We start from the raw sequence: 23,205 nt of genomic DNA on the forward strand, positions 1-23,205 counted from the left end.
TGAGTACATAAGGCAGCAAAATCAGGTCAAGAGCCTGTAATAGAGTTTGTTCAGGAAGTGGGGGAGGAACAAAAAAACTCTTACGTGGGATGATTTCAAAGATGAATTTGTCGTCTGTGTTTGATGGCAGTTCGTTCACTTGACTTGCCAACAGCTGTATAGTTCCCTAGAAACAGATCAGAAAATAGACGTAGTTCAACAACAGAAAAAATGCATGATTCTAAACTTAAGCTATACCATGCATGAGAATTGAGCCTTATGGGGGTGGCTTTAAGTCAAGTCCATGACTATATTCTCCCTTCAGTGGGAAATCACAATTCAAAATGTTGTGTAGTCCAGGACTAGGCTTAATCCCTGTCTGGGCAAATATGTTTATCTGTTCAGTTACTAATTATGTAAAGCTGCTTTGTGGCGACATCAGTTGTAAGTCTAAAGTGAAAAATATGTAATATTTTAACCCACAAAAATCCTTCTGTGGTCTCTTTTACTGCATTTATTAGTGCTTTGACCCTGTTCTCTCACTTGAGTTATGTATAACTTATCTTAAATGACACTGATAGCAAACGGTCTTTATAAGTTAGCAAGCATTTTTAAAAGTCTCTTGTGATGTTTTATATCAGCAAACCTATCTTAGTGGAGAGTTATAAGTTTTATTCACAATGAGGGTTTTCTGAGGTTCACCCCTCATTGCTTGCTAGCAGCTTCACAAGGTAGGTTATAATATTTCACAGAGAGGGAGCCAATGGATATTGACTGGCCAAATTAGGGGGTGGCAAAAAACTTTCAGTTTGTTAAGTAATTGTACCAAAGATATTGTTTATAGTGGGTTTGAGGATACCACATCAACTTCCACCTACCCACAAAGATTATTAAGCTCGGAAATTACACATAACTGCCTACAACATGTTACTCCAGCTGACTCTCTGAGATCTTGTCCACTAGTTGAGATGGATAAATAACCTACTAAAAAGCATGAATAAGCTAGCTCCATCAGTCTTGTAATTTGAAGTTTTTCAAATTGATAATTACTTCAGCAACTGCTTACATAAATTAGGAAGTTATCTGGGTCACATTACTACAGTGTGGCTTGAGTAAACTGACTGCACACTAATGTAGCTGGAAAATGTACTGCTAGTTAACTAGCTACTAAGTCACTTGCCACCTACACTAAGATCTAGTACAATTATTGGGGTTAGTGTACATCTTTAAAATAGTCCATATATTTATTGTTAGGATATCGTTGCAAGGGAATTAAAGGACTTATCACAGATAAAGAACAATCATTTCTCTAAAAGTAGAATAAAACAGTATTACTATATATAAACGAAATTGGCTAGAAATAAGCTAAATATACTCTTTCAGCATTCTCAAATATTGACCAGTTGTAACTTGTTCAGAAATAATTTTGTAGTGTAGATTTTGTGTAGTTTATCATTTGTTGGACTAGAAACGTTTATATGTCTACTTTTACTCTTGTTCAATTTCACTGTACAGAAAGTGAATATGCACTTAATTAAAACTGAAATATTTATGCATCTCACTGATGTATAATTAATATATATTGCCAAAAAAAAAACAGATGTTTCTAAACAAACTCAGAGACTTTTAAAACATCAGGAAGTACTCTAAGTTAAGTTCACACAACGCCTACATAAGATTTTTATGAGAATGAACATAAACCTGTACTGCTGTATTTCTTAAGGTTTGTTCCACCACACAACAGTTGCCAAAACACTTGTTGAGGTGAAACAACTACTACTAATACAAAACAACAAAGCCAATATGACCAATGATGTTTGTAGGAGCAGTGCTTGTATAATTGTTTATGTATGCTCATATCAGTTATGAAATACTAATGTAGGTTTCATGCAAGTAAGGGTGCTAATTAGATTGGATATTTAATATATTTGTAGTGTATTAGTACACTACCACTGTGTTGGTGCCCTGTACCTTTTATTTTTTAATTAAAAAACAATTTTTTTACAATTTATTCTAAATGTAGGTTTTATAATTGTGTTGATTTCATAGTTTCTATTTCATCTCCAGGATTTCTTTCATTTTTAAATTTTACTAATATTCACCTCTCCTGGATAAGAAAGCGTCATGTAACTTTAGATGTATTTAGTCACTGCAAATTAATAATATTTGAACTTAGTTGCAGAGTTTACATTTACAGATACGAGACATCTATTTTCAATTGAAAGACAAGGCTCTCGCGAAATGACTCACGATTGCAAAATTCTCCCATATTTTTGATAGGCCATATGCAGTATGTATGGAGTCATTGTCCATCTTGTTTTCTGTCCCGGTACATTGCTCCATTTATATTTCCTTTGATAACATGCAATTCCTCACTACTGTGCAGAGAAACCACCTCATATTCTGATGCTTTCACTGTCTTGCTTTAATGTGTGCATGGTGTGCTTCAGCTCATATTAACACCTTCTCCATCTCCAAAAATGACAAACTGAATCACTGCCATAGAATTAGTTTCTCTGAACAAGATACAACAATCTAAATGTGCTATTGTATATGCACATTTCTGTGATTCTTATTTTTAGCTGAGGGGTTTTCCATACGATGCAGGAGATGACTAAAGTGCATTCCATTGCTTCTGACTCTCTGTGAAACTGTGGTTCCTGCCATTTTCGGGTCACCCTGAAACTATTTCTAAGCAAATGCCAGCTTCTTTCTTCCTCATCATTAGTCAGTGAATTTATTTATTTATTTATTTATTTATTTATTTATTGCCTGTTGCATTAGTTGTGGTGGTTCCATTGACTTTTAGTTGAGTATTACTGAATCAATTGTACTGACTGCCTTTGCTTTTTCTCTCTAGCATTTTGCATTTCAACAAATATTTGTTACATGGTAGCTTCCCAGGGAATAATTTTGTGTATTAAGATAAAAGGTGCAGTGAGAAATTGATTTTTATTTTAAATCTACATATTTATGTATATAAGAGTCTTAATACATTTCGTTCAATGTACCTATTTCACTTTTTAAATATACATTTGTTAATACTTAAATATGTATACTTTGTGCACATTTATCAGTACAAGTACAAAGATATTACACATGAATATCTGAAGCTTTGCTGCCCTTAGTCAAAACTGGTTTTGCTGGTTTATCTCATCTCATCTCATCTTTACAAACAACAAAACATTCCATTTGATCAAGAGAGTTCAGGCATGGTCTGGAGGTATTTTAAACAGCAAAAATGGAAGTGCCAAAATTCTTTTTTCCATTTAATTGTACATACAGTATCTAAGCAATTATTTCTCACCTCTCTCTCTTTCTCTCTTACCTGTATTGTGCCCTCTTTGTCATCCTTATGGTAGGTCAGGGTGTTCCCTCTGAGCACAAAGTAGCAGGGTTTCCAGTTCTTTACAATGGACCTCTGCTTCTTTAACCAGCCTTTCTTCAAAGGCTTCTCCATCGATCTCCTGATGGATCCCGGAGCCCCTTCCCCTGGCACCACGCTTTTGGACCTCGCTGAGTGAAACCCCACAAATACCCACAGGAGGCAAAACAGAGATCAAAAGTGAGTTTAGATTAAGGTAAAATACTGCACTGCTTGCTCTGCCACTGTCTTGTTTCAGTCTGTGCAACACAGCAGAAAGTCTGTGCATTAACCGTTGATATTTTTATCAGGCGAACAGAGCCTCCACAGCAGCTCATAGTGGTGGACTGGTAGGAAATGCAGTGACCCCAGCAGCTTCCTGCTTAACCCAAACGCTTCAAGCCAGCTGAGATTGTTCTATTATAACACACACCCATTACATAACTCTAAGCAGCTAGTATTAAAAGGGCTACTCAATTTAACCCTTTAATAATGCAGCTCATTCAGAGTCAGTTAGCTCTGGCTCCTTTACATCATTCAAAACTGCCCTGATTTCTGTCTTTATTGTTGCATGCACTATGATTAAGAAAATGTGTACACACATTGAGAAAGAAATTCACATGGCTATGGCATCACTTATTATAGATTAACTTCATCAGAGGATCAAAACCTAAAAATCTACCAATGTTCAGGTTTGTCAGATTATTATTTACATACCAAAACAAACAGAACCATACAGCAAACATCTATGATAATATAGGAGATACATTTTTCATGCCCAGTTTCCAACATACATATGCCTTCAGTTTAAATATACTTAAATATGCTTAATATACCTAAATATATTACTCTTTTTAAGTCTAATATATGTAAGTGGAATATATGTAAGTGGGCTCTTTTATTGATAGCTGTTCTGCACTGTACAAAACCCGTCTTGGCCCAAACACTCCCTTATAGCTTCAGTGCCAAGTACAGGGCTAAACTGCAGTAAGCTGTGTTATATCTGTAAATGCATTTATTTTGTGACATCACAAAAACAAAACTGTTACTGTTTGAGGTTTGCTATTCTGATAAACAATGCATTTTTGGAGCATAATAAGTCTAACTGGATTTAGCATAGTGCAGAATCTGAATTGAAATTATGACATGGTATTTTTGACGATCGTTTTTAAATATGACTCGACTAAACACAAAATAAAGCTCAGAAAAGTTCAGCAAGTTCAGCCAGCTTTAAATAGCCAAAGGAGGCCAAGAACAAGGATGTATGAGCCAAGTCACAGAGAGAACGAGCAACAAGGCATAAAGAGATGACAGAAGGGGAGAATAAAAGATGAGAAAAGCTCAGGGAGGGTCCCAGAGGGATTACCACCCAGCTGGGACTAATCAAGTGTCCTTACTCTTTTGTAGTTCAGTTTCACTTTGCTGGCTGAGTTTAAAGGAGGGAAGTAGGGAGGGGTCGAGGAGGGGGCGGGGGGTGGTGGGACGTTATGAGTTAGATAAACAGGATGTTGCTGCATCATCCACCACCTAAGTAGCTGTGTTTGAAAGGTCCCCACCTAACATTTGTATTTCTACTCTATTTACAGAGCATCTTCCTTCACTGAGTGGATATCTACTTTTCACTCTGCAACTTCCAAGGCCACACATACTGTCTGCAGTTTAATACCCCACATGCGTCCTTCTCTCGCTCTCTCTCTCACACACACAGGCCTCTGAGGACCACTTAGCGTGTGTGTGGGTTGGGGGGGAGAGAACAAAAGTGAGAGTTCAAACCACAAACTCATCATTTAGGCAGTATAGAAAGGCAGAGAGATAGGTGATGGATTACAATCACTGCACTTCCATGTCAGCCTTAAACCAGATGATATCAAAAGTTAAAGGGGCTGTTTATCTCTCATTTTGTTTTTGATATATCAGCTCTACTAAGAATGAGCAGGGACTGATGAATAATAAATATGTACTTCATATACACTACATGAAGGTTATATTTTTATACATAATTAGAGCATTTGGCTAATAGTGAATGAATAACTGCTGAATGACAGTTTCTACAGTGCTTGTATTGCCACCATTGTTCACTATGAAATGAAACGTGACACTCTGGAGTAGACGCGCATGAGTATAAAGTCACCACACCTTATGCCAATTGTTGGCTAGAGGGGTATAAATAAAAGGTATAAAGGAGTGTTGGAGCTCCATCCAATGTCTTTGGGATTAATTAGAATGGCGATTGCTATCCAAAAGTCATCTTTCAAAATCAACACCTGATTTCAGTAATGTCCTTGTGATTGAAAGCCATTAAATTCTCACAGACATTTTTCAACATTGGTTCTAAAGACTTCCCAGAGGAAAAGAACACGTTTCTACAAAAAAGGGGGACAGACATCTTATTAGTACTCTTTTTTTTTTTCTTGAGAGGAAATGTTACATGAGCAAGTGTCCACAAGCTTTTGAGATAGTATATGGCAAGTTAGTGTAGTAACAGTACATACTGAATTGGATACAGTGCACACTGCCCAACCATTAAAGCAGTACGCTCTTTCAGTATGTGAGTGTGCAGTATCCACACAACCTCAGACGCACTACATCCGCCATCTTACCAATGTACATTGACCTGTGACGTCACACCACCAACGACAAGAGTCTCACTAGTCACTAAAATCCCTGTTCACCAACTCTATTGTTTAAATTTTGTATTTTTTGCTAAACGTACCAGGGCTCTTTCCCCCATGGATTCTGACTCCACACTGAGACACCATTGTGCAGTAGTTCAGGGAAGACACACTATGAGGAATTTATTGATTCTTTACCTCAGGATATATGTAAGCATCACTAGCCTTCACTTATAACAGCTTTAAAAATTTGCAGATTACAATAATACCACTTTAAACAACAAGTAAAAGGGGTTTGTTGTTTTCTGTAGAGTTACTCATAATGTTACTTAATGTTGTCCATAATCATAATATATATATTTCAGTATGGATGTATGCAATTTCGGAAGCAGCCTATGGCATTTAACTGTTTCTACTACTACTACTACTACTACTACTAATAATAATAATAATAATAATAGGGCCATTCTACCAGAAACAAACATTTCACTTATAAAAAACACAGGGAAATAACATATTAAACTATGAGAAACACAAATTGTGCAATCTCTTTGTGCAATATTGCTTTAATAAGATCACTCCTAAAATATCAGGTCCTGTCACAGATAAATCTGTGTATGTTATAATGGTTTCATTATTACTTGTTTTTAGTCGCTAATAACATTTTCTTGTTGATCTAATCTCCCTGATAATTTCTAACATGGCTTTGTAATTTCTATAAGAAATATAACCAACATTTTGGTTGAGTGTATTGGATGAAAATCACAGAGTAACTGCCACTCATGCAATTAAGAAAAAACTACCTTTACACTGAGATTGTTGTGAACTGGTAATAGTAGATATATATCAATTATTTTTCAAATAGTACATTTTTATATCATAATGTCCTGTGTGACAGGACTGACAGTGTCGTGACAGCACTGTTAGTGTTGTGACAGGACTGAATTTATGGCACTTGCTGATGCAGGAAAGTTACGTTTTACATTATATTTTAGCTTATATTAAGCATTTATATTTTATTACTGATTTTAATGTTAATGTAATATGGAAAGTATTTTGGCCATATACAAAAGGAATTAATTCATTTGAAGAGGACTGACAACTATAATAGTTCAAAAATATGTTTCATTCCACCTATTAATTAATTAACAATTAATATAATAATTATTATTCTGCTCGTTCAACTCATTAATATTTTCAACTTTTCTAGCCCTGCCTAAAACTTGCCTTTAGCTCTTGCCTTTGTCTCTTACCTGCACTAACTGAAGCTGTAACTGCAATCTGCATAAATCAAAGTAATTATCATTTTTACTTAAAGCCAACAATACACTTTATGATTATATAGATTTGTATCAAAAGATCATGAATGTATGACATGAAACCTCAAAAGCAGTGCTACATAGGCATGCGTAACAGAGAGACCACATTCAAAAATTTGGACTATAAGCATAAAAACATTGACATTTACACTGTAATGTCTGCATTCATTAAATGTGTATTATATGCAATAAAGTTAATAAAGAGGAACAATTATATTAATTTCTCAGGCTGTAATGTGAAAGGCCAGGCGGTCAGCCATTTTAAGTGCTATTTTCAGCCTGTTAACATGCCAGCAAGTAATTTCAGAAACCTTTCATGTTTTGGATTTGCAACAGTTACATTCTTTTCTAGGACATTTCAGTGTGAAAGGGCCTGATGCATTAAGCCAGTACCCATCAACAAAACATGGCATACCATGTTAAACATTATACTATTCAATAAGAAAACTTTATGTTTTTCAGCTTCTGCATTCACAATTGCCGGGGGGGGGGGGGTAGGTACATGAGCTTTACCTGACGTAAACAAGGACTACTGATGTGCAGACTGACCAATTAAATGTTTACAGAGAAGATAATCGACCAATAACAGTAGCTCTACAGTCAGACCGTCCAATCAGAAGATTTTAGGCTACTTCACCACGCCCTCTTCTCACTCAAGCGGACCAATCGGAGTAGGGGAGGGCGGGACTAGTTTGTGAATGAAGCGCTTCTCGAAATTCTATGTAAGCTCTAGAAAAACAAAACATCGGACGTTTGTGAATTCCGCCCGAACATTTTTTTAAGTCTAAAAAAGAGGACATGTCCGGGTAAAAGAGGATGTCTGGTCAGCCTAAATAACATAACTTCCTCTGATTGATGGCACACGGCACATTTCTAAGTAGTGTTTTAAATGTGACAGGACTTAACAAAAGCCTGGGGAGAGTTGTAAAACAAGTGTGAAAACTTGCTGAAATAAATAAGTAAATCATCTGATAACATAATAACAGAACACACAGAACTGAATCATCTTGACAGTTTTAGACCTTTTAAGATTGTACAGCTTTTATTAGCTGTAAAATGTCCTGGACCTAAAATATACATTTCTGGTAGCAGCACCAAACCACAGGGTTAAAACAGGCTCACTAAAGTTACAGTCAATGTAAATACTGTGGCAGATTTGCTAGAGGTGTGCTCCCTCAGGCAACATTAGCAGCAGCTAGCAGCAGGTTATAACAGCTGTTATAAGCATCAGTCAGTTGTAATAAGTACATGCTCCCTCTGTCATCACCAGCAGCAGCTAGCATCAATGTTAGCAGACTGCTAGCCTCCAAGCAGCAGCAATGAGGACAGGCTCCCTAGTGCAACAGCCAGCAGCAGTAATAGCAGGACACCAGCCACCAATGATGACAGTCAAACAGTAGTGAAGGCAGGCAGGTAACTGCTAAAAGCAATGGCAAAATGGGCTCCAGTGGTCCTAGGCATTAGCATGTAAGATATCAGGCAGCTAACTGCCAAGGAGCGATGAAGAAACCAGGCCCCACCAGTCAGAAGTCACAGCAGAAAACAGCACACTAAGCAAACCAGCCACACTTAAATACATATATACATATATATATATATATATTATAGATAGCTACAAATCAAACAAGAATAACTGAATAAATAGGCAAACAAAACATGAGTAAAGCATGGGGAGAAGCGGCAGCCAAACAGAGATGTCTGGCATCAGACAGACTGGACTTTCCATTATGCCCAAACTGCTTTTAAACTAAATCATAGAGAACGGACCAATGAAAATATTCAAAATTTGTGTGTAATCTTGGAGACAGTGCTCTCAAGTCTCATGCACTAAGTGTGAGACACACGAATTTCAACAAGTTCACACTTTCACACATGGCATTCCTCACTCTAAGAAATCATTAACTTCTGCATAGAAACAAATCCTACAAACAAGTCAAAGGCTCCTACAGCTGTCTTGAATTAGCAACCTTTCAGCCAATAAGAAAATAGGATTTCTCGTTGCCTGGTGAGGTCTGAAATAGGTTTCAGCTGCAAGCATGAGTGTGTGCACAAGTTGTGTATTTATTTGGGTATGTGGAGTGACTACATACCAAAAAACTGTGAAACAAGACTAACACAGTCAGTGTTTAGTTTCCTAGTCAGAAAACATGGGGTTAACTAGACTTTCAGTTCATTCATTCATTTTATTGATATTCTATCTTTTATCTGATATTTTGTCCTGTGCAGGGTTGCGGTGGGTCCAGTTCTAACACACACACACACGTAGACAATCTCTCACAGCCAACTGACCTATCACCATGTGTTTTTGGACAGTGGGAGAAACCAGAGCATCCAGAGGAATCCCATGCAGGCACTAGGAGAACAAATCAAACTCCTTACAGACAGTGGCCCAAGTTGGATCTGAGCATTCAAATAACCATTAGAACTGTGCCTTCTCTTCTGAGTATTTCCAATTACATTGAACACCAGACATTTATGTCAGTGTGCAAATCCACAAAAAGCAGACACACCTAGAGTGAAAATATAGGAGCTGATAAAAAGAGTGAAAATATAGGAGAGCTGATAAAAAAAAAAAACTGAAAATGAGAGCTTCTGTTGTACGCTTGTTGCAGCTGCCCACTCAGGGCTGTGGTGAGCTGTGTGTGCCTCATTTTCAATTAAAAGTACATACACTGAAACTAGTTATTCTGAACACAGCTGTTTAGACAAGGTAAGAAAAATGACCCATGTGGTATTTTGATCAAAGCATGTAACAGGAGTTTCATTAAGACCCTGGCAACTGTGTTAACTTGTTAAAATAAGCTATAATATGTCACATAAAACATCCTTTATACATGATAGATGTTTTTGCCTTCTACTTAATGTTTTTTTTTTGTTTGTGACAATATGAAGAAATAGTCAAAATATTGTATATACCATGATATAAACTATTTTTCACATAATTTTAAAAAAGAAAGGGTCTGTTTACAGTGTGGCAGAATTTCATGATTAACAAAACAAAACAAAACAAAATGTCCCAAGTAACACAGAATGCATTCTTTACATTAAGGAGATGTTAGCTTTGGTTTAAACAGAGATGAGGGGAGTGCTGTAGGTGGACTGCTGTCTGTAATAGGTGTGTAAGAGCTGTGAGAGGTCAGCAGATCTTTGCTAAAGTAATGGTATGTAACAAGCAGTAAGTTTGTAAGTAAGTAATGTCTCACTGGGTGTTTTCACAGTTTGCTTTGACTGTGTTTCATCAGCTTCCTGCTAGGCCTCTGAACACACCAAACACACACACAAACACACAGACACACACACACACACAAAGGAAATTAGAAATGTCTTGTTTTTGAGTGTGTGCTAGTTTTCCACGGGTCCACTATTCTTTACATGTTAAATATTCTGTACTTTAATATTCTATATATATTCATGTGGACAAATGATACATTATTTTTTTAGATTGTACATTATTTCTGACACATTACAGAAACATAGTAAAAATATTTAAACTGCTGCTCATTTAACTAAGCCCTCCCTGAGGAGCAGAGGCTGATGCAAAGACCTCTCATACGCTTGCTTTCAGAAAACATGTTGGATATAAACACATGAGCACAAACAGTGTGTTCACAGTTCTACAGATAACCACTGTGTTTAGGATGTACCAGCCATGCAAGATGCACACAAATGTTTCTGTTAATTAAAATGTAAGAGGATAATTTCACATCACACTAACGGTAAATATTGAAGTATTTGCAAAAAATAAAAAATAATATGAAAGGGCATTAACACTTTAACGACTAGTACAAGCCATTACATTATTTGACCCTGTGTTAATAACTAAAAATGTGAATAAGCATAAAGTTCCAGAATATTATTTGACCAGAGGCAAAATTTTACACACCCACATTATGCTTAATGTATCCCTGATTATGACAAGTGCTGCTGTAATAGGATAAACATTTCATTCACTTCATCTTACAGTAGATGTAATCTTGTGGCAGATATGTATACTATTGTACTCTTTGTCTACGTCTTATGTATTTATATATTTATTTTTTCTCTAGTTCATTTGTTGCTCTGCACACTTTGTTAGTCCCCTTTCGCCCTGTTTTTCAGTATTCACAACCTCCACAGAACCACTACAGAGCAGGTATATTTTGGGTGGCGCTTCCTTCCCATTTGACAATGATGTTGCACTGTATGTGTGGATCAGACACAGCAGTGCTGCTAGAGTTTATTAAAACATCAGTGTCAGTGCTGGACTGACAACTGTCTTAGAACCAAACATATGTGTCCACTAGATGAGAACAAACACAAACTGGGCAGCCACCAGCCTGATAGACCCCTAGTGGTGCTCAAGCACATGCCCTTTTGCCCTGGATGAGAAAAGTGCCTTTCTGCTGGAGCAGAATATTTTCTTCATTCATCAATATTTAAAAATAAAAATTACCCCTTGTCATTAATTTCCCCTAATGACTTTTGATATCTGACAGGAGTTTATTTAAGTTCTTGTGAGAACTTTTCCCTGATCTGATCTGCGGCATGCACCAGCTCCCTCCTTGCCCATCCCTCCTCCTCCTCCGGTTAGCACATGCAGTGCTGAGCACCTGGCCAAACTGCTGCTACACACTTCTCTGACCTGCAGCATCAGACCAACAGGTAAGGACAGTGTCTGTGCAATCCCTGACGTGCAATCCCTGACAAAATTAACCACAAACCTTAACATTATAGCGCTGCTGAAAATATTACCTGGCTACTTGCCCTGATGTTTCGGGGGGTTTAGGTATCACACCCACCGAAAACGCTTGCCTTTTAATATAAAGAGCATTCATACATAACACATAGTCTACACATTGTCTTTACAACAATAAATATTTAAGTTAAATTAAAATTTTGGCAATAGGTGCTTTTTTTTTTCTTGAGCACCTGCCCCATATATGACTGTGCATGTGCCTGGCAGCAACAGAAGAGTTACTGCCTCTGACTTTACATCTAGGGTGGCCAATGAGACGTGTTTATCAATTAGAGAAGAAAGGGAGAGGACACATAAACAACACCAAGTTGTAATTTGTAAGTGTGTTAAACAAAGTATGCAGAGCAACAGATGAACTACAGTCTGTAATTATATAATGTCAAACTGCACCTGTATGGTCAGTGGAATTGATGAAATGGACAAAAAACAAGAAGTTGGTTTTAATGTCATGGCTTGTGCTCGTGTGTGCATGCTTGCGTGTGTGTGTGTGTGTGTGTGTGTGTGTGTGTGTGTGTGCGCGCTTTGGTTTGTGGTGGAGTACTTTGTCAAAGACCAAGTTAAACCTGCAGTGAAATGCAGGTTGCTGCCTCTTTAAAAGATGTGCATCCAGAGATGATGACTTTTTACTCTTTGAAGTTGAATGCTTTTGCAACATTGCAACCTCTGAATGATGGATCAAGATGATACCATACTACAAATAGGGCATTTAGCAGCAGGGCACTGGTAAAAGGTCATCACTAACTATCGCTCTTACAGCCCTGCACACCCTTTTATGACAGATCAAGATAACATTTATTTTTATTATATCATTTGAAAGCTAGCACTGTACTCTCAGTGAAAAAAATATGTGCATACTTTGCTGTATTTGATTACAATCAGTTGTTATATTATGAAACTGCAGATGCAGTAATATAACAAAATACCTTTATTATGCATTAAAGGAATGCTGCAGTCTTTTTCAAACTAAGCTTTATCTGCCATATCTCTAGCACACAGCCAGCTGCCCCACACACTTATGACAATGCATTTCTCTGTACAGTTTAATATAGGTTTTTTTTATTATTTCCTTGAACTAAAATAATGTGCAACAAGGTAAATGACTGCATGCTCCAGAAGCAGCACATAGAGATTAGGGAGTGTTCTTTTAATGCGGTTTAACACTCCTATTAACAAAGCTGCGATAGTGGGTGGTGCATAGGTGATAGTCTACTGCACATCTTGACCACACAGCTGTAGTAAAGGGGTATTTGCTAGCTGGGCTATATATACATACACACACACACACACACACATATACATACATACATACATACATATATATATGTCCTGCTCTGGGTGACTGTCTGCGAGGAGTTTGATGTGTTCTCCATGCGCCCGTGTAGGGTTCTTCCGGGTGCTCCGGTTTCCTCCCATGGTCCAAAAACACGTTGGTCGGTGGATTGACGACTCAAAAAGTGTCTGCACATGTGTGAGTGAATGTGTGTGTGCATTGCCCTGTGAAGGACTGGCTCTCCCTCCAGGGTGTGTTCCTGCCTTGCACCCAATGAATCCAGGTAGGCTCCGGACCCACTGCGGCCCTGAACCGGATAAGCGGTTACAGATAGTGAATGAATGAATGTTCAGTGCAAGTTTTCAATATACTTCACCATCTACTGTACATAATATTGTGAAAAGGTTGAAGTGGTCCTTAGAAAGCTCTGTCTATGTAGGGCAACACTGTTGAAATGCATGACTTCTGAGCCTTCAGATGACATGGCATAAGAAACTGTCATGCTTCTGTGATAAATATAGACAAATAGGCTTGGGAGCACTTTGGAAATCTTTGTCACATAACAAAGCCCACAACATCAAGAAATGCAATATTGGGGTTTTAGAGAGACCTATACTATCCTATACTGTATACTATACTGTCGTCAAGACACAGTCTTTTCCTGGAGAGTCCATGGTTATTTCAGCAAGGCAATGTCAGCTCCTCAGAGACCGCTTAGAGTGTGCACTTGGCTGACCTGCCTATGTCCAGACCTGTCTCCTATGGCACATCAGGGAGAGCAGAATCAGGCAACGGCAACCATGGACTGTAGAGCAGTGGGAGTATTGTATCAACAGTGGTAACCCTGCCCACTCCATTTTGGGCGCATGTTGAAGGCATAAGATTTTGAAAGTGTTTGTACTACGTAATAACATAAATATCTTCAATAAAACATTGCATTTCTTTTCTTTCTGCGTTTGTCAGTTAAGTAAATCTTCAAGAATATTAATAAATCACAGATTATCGCATTTTACAGAATGTCTCAACATTTATATACATATATTTCTGTACAAAAGTCTAAGACCAGCCTTCATTTTCAGTTACTAATTACTCAGAGTCATATATTGAAATATATATTTAACAGGAAATTACACAGACACCTCACCAACAGAACAAAATCATGTTTGTTTAATTTATTGATTTATTTTTTTCTAATGTTCTATTTGATTTATTCCTCTTCTTGGGTAGGGCTTTCTGACAGATCTAAATCCTTTCAGACCCATAGTGATAATCTGAGTCCTCTACTCAAAGAGAAAGAATGGACTGAGCTGTCTGTGGATTGCTTTAGATCTGAAGCAAGACAGAAGGTTGATCGTCTTGAACTTTGTTGAAACACTTCAAAGTACTTATCTGATGGGGACCCTTTTGATGTTGTGTCAGACCAAGTCTTTTAATGTCCTCAACTCAAGCTTTTTCCTTCTGCAGACGGTCTGCATTACAAATCCCCCCAGAAAGCCCTAAAAATGGATCCCTTTTACTTAACAGCTGTTTGGACTAGCGGTGGCATCTGGCTTTAGCACTGCACTGTATACATACAAATACAATAATCACACTACTACTGGAGTAGGTCAAATGCCAATGGTACAGAAAGGTCTGGCCACTGTTTGGCACCTGCTCTCCCAGTACCCACACAAACCCACACATATAAATACACAGAAAGGTTGTGCTCACCTATTTTGGCTGTCTCACCCCGGAGAGTGGTGAAGTCCCAGTTGCGAGGCAGTTTCAGAGACATTGCTTCTAATAAGGAAAAGGTCAGTCACTCAAACACATTCACACATGCTCACTCACACACACACACTCACACGTGTACAACATGGTGTACATAGTTTCTTGACATTTTAGCTCCTGAATGTTGCCTCTCTCATTCTGTCTGCCTCACTTCCTACTTCCTTTACAGTTCTATTTCCACTTGTTCGTTCTTGTTTTGTTTTTTTTCCTCTTTCCTACCTTGGAACACGTTCTTTCTTGCCCTTCCCCTCCTCTCTCTCTCACTCTGGCTATGGCCAATTCTAGGCCCCTCTCCTGTCGCCTGGAGCCACGTTCTTCTCTTCCTCAGGTGCGACTGCTTTGACCCATCTCTTGTCTTTAGTCAGCGCACTCTGTTCAAAGCCTTTCTTAACAAGAGATGAGGAAGTCTGTGGCAAGCACAAGACGCCACAGAGGCAGCAATTCTATACAAGGAGAGAGAGAGAGAGAGAGAGAGAGAGAGAGAGATGCTGTGCTGTTTGTAAAAGTATGGACACCCCTGTTTGAATATGTGAACAAATCTACAGGCAACATTTTAATAATGGCATTAAGCGCTACTCATGTGGGAGAAATATAAACCACAAAATCCAAAATAAGAAACAATGATACGTTTGCACAAGTCACATCCCCAACATGTTAAATTACATTAACATTCCACTAACATGTGCAAACTATTTTTTTATAAGATCTGTATGTATTTTCTCACACAAACACACCAAAAAAGGTCATTAGAGCAGTGGCACCTAAAGTTTTACACTGATTAAGCACATAAGACTCACAAGCTGTTTGTTTCTATTTGAGCAAAGTACTTCCACAATGTGATGATCTCTAGAAATGAATCACACCATTCAATGGTTTACAGTCAATTAATAACTACTTAATCAATAAGGATAATCAAATAACAGTTTACCATTTACCCTTACAAGCCTTTCCAATTTGCAAGATTTATTAAAATTTTAAATGTAAAGGTAATTACCCACAAAAGATTCTCCAGCACAAAAATGAATGATAGTCAATGATGCTGCTTCTAAATAACAAAAAAAAGGAAGTTACAAAAATAAAGAGGAAGAAACACTCAAGTATGTACACATGTACTTTTGTTCATTTTATTGGCTGTGTGTAACCGGACAGGGTACTGTACTCGCAGCAACAAGAAAAAGCACAGACAAAACTGCTTTGTTTGAAAGTAAATGCAGAGCACAGTACTAAATAATACCAATAATAATAAATACTGATTATAATAGTAACAACAATAATGATAATCGCAAACAGAGGAAAACAATTATGACATTATTTCGGCTTTTTACAGAGGAAAACAACACTAAGCAAATGATTATAACAGTTAAACTACTACTCAAAAGTTTGGAATCACTTGTTCTATTAAGAACTTCATAAACAATGGAATGTCTTATAACTTAATGACAAAATGCATTTCTAGTAGCTTAATTTTGTGTCACTTTCAACAGCACAATCTGATTGGCTGAGAAATGTTCTGCACATTAGTAAAGTAATAAATCCATCTTTCTTGACCACAGGTAAACTCTTCACACTGCAGCTTTCTACAGAATTTCATACTTCTGTAATGTTTTTGCTGCAGGCTGTTAGGTAGATACTGAAGAACAGTGTGACATCAAATTCTACTTAATAAACTGAACTAAATAAATAGGAACTGTCCAGGAACTTACAGAGTACAACTCTGAGTAAATAAGAAGGGCTGTGAAACGCTGAATTGTATAAAACCATTCAGGTCAAACTTGAATTTGATATTGACACAGCTTTATGGCTCTATTCTTAAAACAAAAGAACTACTTTATTTGCTTGAAGTATTTGCTAATACTCGAGTACTTTCTTGTGCTGTTGCACTTTCTTGGGTTGTAGCATTGGGCCTCTCAAAGCTGTGTGTTATTGCTCATCATGTCTGTGATGTTTATCTCAATAACACTTGCTCAGTTTCATACTGAATTGTTGAATTTAATGCTGCATTTACCATTTTATAATACATTTTCTGTTTAACACCTCAACGTGAAATATATGGGTCATTCTGGATTAGTTTTAATACATCTTCCTCATATTAGAGTCTTCTACAGCTCTGCGCATCATTCTGGACTCACGGCTCCCTACTTCTTTTCAGTACTGTAAATATGCGCATATTCTACAGTCATTTTATACATTAATATGGAACCAAATATTGTTGTATACGTTTGAGTCCAATCTTTTGAACAATAGCCTAGCCCAGTGCTGAGGGTGTGAAGCAGATTAGATTTGGGTCAGAGGACACAATTTTACTGCTCTTGTTCTGGACTCATTACCACTTTCATAAAACGTTTTTAATGTTCACCTTAAGGGAAACGTTCTTTGAAGAGATTATACACAGTTCACCAAGGGAGAAAGTGAAATATTTCCAATGCAAAATTTTCTTTTACACAAATGACAAAAGGTTTCTGGTCATTGTTTTGAAGGCAACACCTGCAAAACCCCAGTATTCCGAAAAATAAATAAATAAATAATAAAAATAAAACGTTCCCTTAGTTCAGTTTTAAACCATACGAAAAATGCTCTTAGCCCCCTCTAGTGGCACCGCACATTAATGCAAAGAGGAAGATCTGTGGAATATTTATTCGTTTCTAATGGCTCACCAACACTCATCAAGTCCAAAACGCACTGGATATTTTCTGAAACATCTGGACATTTCTCTATTTTAAGATGTACACATTGCAAGCACATAGTTGCTCCACTGACTGTGGCTGCAGCACGAGATATTAGCATGTGTGTTTAAAAACATTTGAACATACAGTGAGTGTGTATTTGCTGGCCTGATTAAAAAAATAAATAAAAGAAAAGAAGATATTCAAACACCAGTGTTCCCATCTCCATGCTAGGCTTCACTTCCACAAATCAACACAGAGCACAGAAGCACTAAGCCAGAAAACAGCTTCATCTATTAACAAATAACACCGCCACCCATTTCTACCCATATATAAATTTATGTGTATATATATATATTATACAGATATATACTCTTTATTCCTATTAGGTCTTCTCTATAAAACCAGAAAGTTGACAAAATCACAAAGGACTACACCCTCCTCTGCCAAAAAATACATTACAGCTTAAATAAACATCTTGGCTCTATCAGAAAAGTCCTGCACCAGTGCACAGTTACACACCGTGACTTAAACACAATGATTCAAACATTAAAAAGGTGAGAGGGTGAAAACAAGCACAGATGAGTGAATGAACACACTCTAAATGAACAATGTCATGACGGCTTTGGATTGCAATGTACGTGTGTCTTTATGTGACAAACAGAACAGAACAGAAAGCCCCTAAAATGTAACTATTTAGAAATGAATATCTGTTGTTTTTTTTCTTACAAAAACACTGCATTGTCTGGTTGGAGTGTGCAGCTTTACAAATGAGAGTAAGAGTCAGATATCATCGCCGTCATAAAAACCTCTTCTCCAATGCTTTAACTATAAAGGAAGGAAAAACTGTGTTTAAAATTTAAAGAAAAAAAAATCATATTCATCATTTGTCTTTGTATTATGAAACCATTACTGACATCTAGTGCCCAGAATGAGTAACAGTTTTAAACAAGGCCACCATGTGGAGGACCTTCTCTTTGAAGCATCAGCTGGTTCACTGAAGGGCAACAAAGCAATTTCAAAAACACCCAAGAGATTTTGCTTTCTATTCTTTGGTGGTAAAAATTACTTTCTGATTCTTTAAGTTATGTTTTCATTTCATGTGCATTCATCATGAAGCATTTACACAATGCAAATGTAGCTTTCAAATGGTGGACAAAACAGAAGGAAGGGGTAAAGAGGTTTTAATATGGCAGCAATGATATACGTGTCCAGTTCAGCGTAAAATTCCTTTTAGATTTCAAATTCGATTTCAGAATTTTCCTAAGAATTTCCACCTTGTCCTTCTGAAGAACACAGAAAGGGGTCCAGATAGGGGCAAAGTACAGAAAATAAAGTATAAATAGCTGTCTTAAGACAAAACTGTCTCACTGGAAATCACTGTGTTGCAGTAAGGAAGAGATTTAACAGGTAACAAACCTTGTTACATATTACAAACATGTAGTGTAGTTACTTCATCTCAGTCTCGCAAACTTTGAGCCTTTGGGATTTTGTAAAGTTTTTAAACACTCTCTGATGCATAATTCCTCTTTAAACTTTTTACTTCTTTTTCAGCCATAAATGAGTTAAAAAGGGTGAATTAGAGCAGAAGAAACTAACCAGAGGGGTCCCGAAAAAAAAAAAGTCTATGTTTAAGTGTTCACCGTTTACACCAACAGCTGTTAGCTGTAGAGTTTTTATTCGGTGGTTAACAGTTGGCTTGTGTACAGTGTGTGGTTTAGCAGTAGCGTAACGTTTACCGGTAATGGATAAGCATCTAATAATAACCATTTATATTCATATTAACAACAATTCCAAGAGAATACATTGTATAAAACATGATATTTGAACTGTTCTGTTCAGCAAAGTGTTTCAGGGTAAGAATGTGTATTTTCTCCATATAGTACTGGACAAACCAGAGGCCACCGTTCATATATTTAATAGCCCATGAATAAAAATACTAGTTATAGATATAAGATCATCTTGTTGAAAGGGACAGTCAAAGAAGATATAAAACAAACCAATGAAAAATGTGAATCATTTAAAAATCATAAAAGGAACTGAGAAAAGGAAATAGATAAAAACGGGGGGGTAAAAAAAAAACATTTGCAAACCAAGCAAAGATGCTGACAATTTTCTCAGAAAAAAAAATCTTTTTTTTCTTGTTCTGAACAAATGGTTACTAGGAAACTTAATAAGTGAAGGGTGATTTATGAATTTGCACATACTGCACTATATTATGACATAGTTCAGCACTAATATATATATATATATAAATTCAAAACTATTCAAAAATGTCAAATGTAGGCAAAAATACCTTATAAGTTGGGGAGAAATATCTCATAAAGCAGAGGGCAATGATTCACTCATGAACTATATCCAATAGGCTACAAGCCTGTCTGGCGTATGGATGTATTATAATTTAGCATGACTGAAAAGTCCCATAAAATCCTTATATTATCCCCTTGATTTCAAAAGAAACACTGCTGTCATACCTTTGGACACAGTGTATATTTATCTACCAAGACAATGGTCATGTGCTATAATGCTCAGCACTTACAGGTTTAGCAACTTGGCTACTGACCGGATTATGACAGAACTTAGTCAATCACAGTCACACTGTGTGCACATGCTTATGACTTCAATGTTAGCAATGTCCTTACAAGAAAAAAAGACAGAAATAAAAAATATCCAACACTGGAGTTATACATGAAATGGATAAGACTGGCACATAATACACAAACATGACACATGACGACATGGGCACAGAGTGAAATAAATTGGCAATAGAAGGATGAAGATGGCTTTGTGAAGAAAAAAAATCAAGTCACAGAAGATGTGGACTAGAGTAATATAATAAACTGTAAATATCACATACTGTAGCTTTATACGGCTTGTTATTGCACTGTTGACTCTTTCTGTGGCTTTTTCCCATTTTCAGAGGGTGTGTAACAGTTCAAGATAAATCAGTAAATATCTAGACCACTGGTTCAAAGAGAAACAAGCAGTCTATAAAAATAAGCATTAAAATGAAGAAAACACGAAAAGAGTAAATGAAAGATAACCATAACTGGTTATAATTTTTAACATTCAGTGTTAAAAACATTATCTTTTTAAACCCACTCCACTGCTCAGCCAATGGGACAACATCTTAATCTAATCAACAGATCTTCAAATGGTCTGCGTGGCAAATGTAGCAACAATTGCTAGGTCAGGCAAGCTTTACAGATTGTTAACAAATGTCCAATAATTAGAAAGTAACTAAATTTTATGACTGCAAAAGATGATACATATAATTATTAGAATATTAATAATCAAAAAGCAACCATTAAAAAAAAAAAATTCTCCATTCAGCTTTTTTTTTTATTCTATACCATTTTCAGAAATAAAAACCCTACCTGAATGTATTTTTTGGCAAGTTTATACAAAACTAAAGCATTCCTTTTAAGTGGCTCATTGTGAATGCATGTGAAAAGTCATAGGACAAGACCAAGTGTAGCTAATTTGTTAAAACAGACAAACAAACAAATAAACAAAATAACGCTGAACGTTTAGTACAACTGTATACTACAGGTGTATGCTGCAGTTTCTCTTTAGGCCGAATGGGATTTCTGTTAACATTCTTTAAAACTTGTCCCACCTAGCAACTGTAGATGTCAAAGAACACATTAGTAGGCTGATTCTGAAAAGGTTAATTGTGTAAATCATTCCACAATTCATTGGGTATAAAATACTTTGACAACAATGAAAAATCATTGCTTCGTGGTCAACTGGCAGTGTTGTTAGACATCCATGCTAAAGAGCACCATACTACAGAAAAAGGTGAGAGCCATAAATGCAGTCTTGAAATATATAGGTCTTCATATTTTCCCCCTCAGATCCTCACATTCTAAAATGGAGCAACAGAAAAAATCCTCTGTAAGAGCAATATAACAGTATTTGGTTGATTTTGTTTTCCCATAAATAGTTTATCACACCAAAAATAAGCAAGACAGGAGAAAACTAGTTTTTCACTATCAATAAAAAGAAAGCCAGACCACTGAGCGACAAATGTAACAGCAAAACAGTCATTAACACCAAAATAAAACTAGTATGTAAACTAGTCAGGTCAAAACAACAGTGTGATAAGCAGTGCATTAAAAACAAAATAAAATATCTGTACCCTAATTACAGTATATATTGACCTTAAAATACTCAGATACATTACAGGTATAGAGCTTACTGTATACACATAGAAATGTTCACATGGACTCAGTTAAAAGAATCACAAAATGGATTGTGTCTCCTCACTCTGAATATAATAGTATTCTTATCTGGCATAAAGGAATAATATATAATATATTATTAAAAAAAAAAACACTGAACAAATGCTAACACATATATACATGGAACACACACAGTCACACAATTTTTCTTCTCTCACACACACAGAAAATGGAATGACACAAGGCTTAAGTTTTTTCTTTCCTTATTCCTGATCTTGCTTATTTCAAGCATTACTCCCACCTCCACAAAGCACCTGCTCAATGATGCTGCATGACCCTCTTTTCTCTCTCTCTCTCTCTCTTTTACAAACACTCTCTCTCTCACACACATCAACCAGGGCACTCTCTCTCTCCTTCTCTCCCTCTCTCTCTGGGTTTACACGGCCTCCTCCAGGGCTGCGAGAAGACCTCTCTCAGTGAGATGAGCCTTCAAGGCATTATAGATGTAGAGCTGCTGGTCTGGTCGTAGCGCGAGTAACTGCTGGATCACTTTAGTAGGGTTTGGCCCCCTGTGATGGGACAGATTAAGAGAAAACATGAGGAGGCAGTGAAAATGAGGCAATGAGAGACAGAGAAAGAGAGAGAGAGAGAGAACGAGAATATTTAAAAGCAGAAATGTTTATTCAGCCATTAAAAGCTTCCTTTGCTGCAGCTTCTTTTGTGTTCCTGGTCGATTACATGAGCACCTGAAGGCACTGAGTGGAGGTGACCTCCCAAGTTTTGTCTTTAGTACAACAACCATTTGCTGAGGCTTTGTTCTGTAGTTTGTTAGGAGGCCACACAGTAGTTTTTTGGAGGCCACACAGTCTCTGTTTTTTTGTGGCATAAAGTTGCATTCAGCCCAGAAAACTATTACATACACCCACTCCTCCTACATCTCCCTTTCAGAGACTTAAATATTTCTGACGTATGAAAACTGATTGTTCTTGGAGAAGGATAAAGTGTCACGAGATAAAATCTTGTTTGGGCTCATCTTAGCTGGAGCAGCCAGAGTGGAGCTCTTCATGGTCGTCAGAGTAAAACAACACGATGTTAGACACTGCTTTCATAGCATTATAACAATATTATATTTGATTTTTGTATAATCAATGAGAAAGCATACATCTGAGAGGGAGTTAGAGGGAGAGGGTCTGTTTGAGTGTCAGTATCTAAATATTTAGAAATGAAAACATTTATGAAAGATTAAAAACAGAACTTTAATGGTAACTGGAACAGCACTATTTAGGTTCTAGGAACAAAATTCTACTAG

The 23,205-nt window shown here is 36.9% G+C and overlaps 2 protein-coding genes across 2 annotated transcripts in view; both read right to left on the reverse strand.

Moving 5' to 3' along the window:
* LOC136679068 (rho GTPase-activating protein 25-like) overlaps nt 1-16,084 on the reverse strand; it is a 32,909-nt gene extending 16,825 nt beyond the window's left edge. Inside the window, exons 1-4 of the mRNA XM_066657349.1 lie at nt 16,044-16,084; nt 14,990-15,492; nt 3,308-3,495; nt 85-166 (exon numbers count right to left, since the gene is read on the reverse strand). Of these exons, the coding sequence (XP_066513446.1) occupies nt 85-166; nt 3,308-3,495; nt 14,990-15,053 (334 nt within the window). The 5' untranslated portion in view covers nt 15,054-15,492; nt 16,044-16,084. The remainder of the gene's footprint in view (nt 1-84; nt 167-3,307; nt 3,496-14,989; nt 15,493-16,043) is intronic.
* An 83-nt stretch (nt 16,085-16,167) lies between these two features.
* LOC136678691 (phosphatidate cytidylyltransferase 2-like) overlaps nt 16,168-23,205 on the reverse strand; it is a 30,813-nt gene continuing 23,775 nt past the window's right edge. Inside the window, exon 13 of the mRNA XM_066656791.1 lies at nt 16,168-22,465. Coding sequence (XP_066512888.1) covers nt 22,333-22,465 — 133 coding nt within the window. The 3' untranslated portion in view covers nt 16,168-22,332. The remainder of the gene's footprint in view (nt 22,466-23,205) is intronic.

This window comes from Hoplias malabaricus, chromosome Y, assembly GCF_029633855.1.
Source record: "Hoplias malabaricus isolate fHopMal1 chromosome Y, fHopMal1.hap1, whole genome shotgun sequence".
Classification (NCBI taxonomy): domain Eukaryota; kingdom Metazoa; phylum Chordata; class Actinopteri; order Characiformes; family Erythrinidae; genus Hoplias; species Hoplias malabaricus.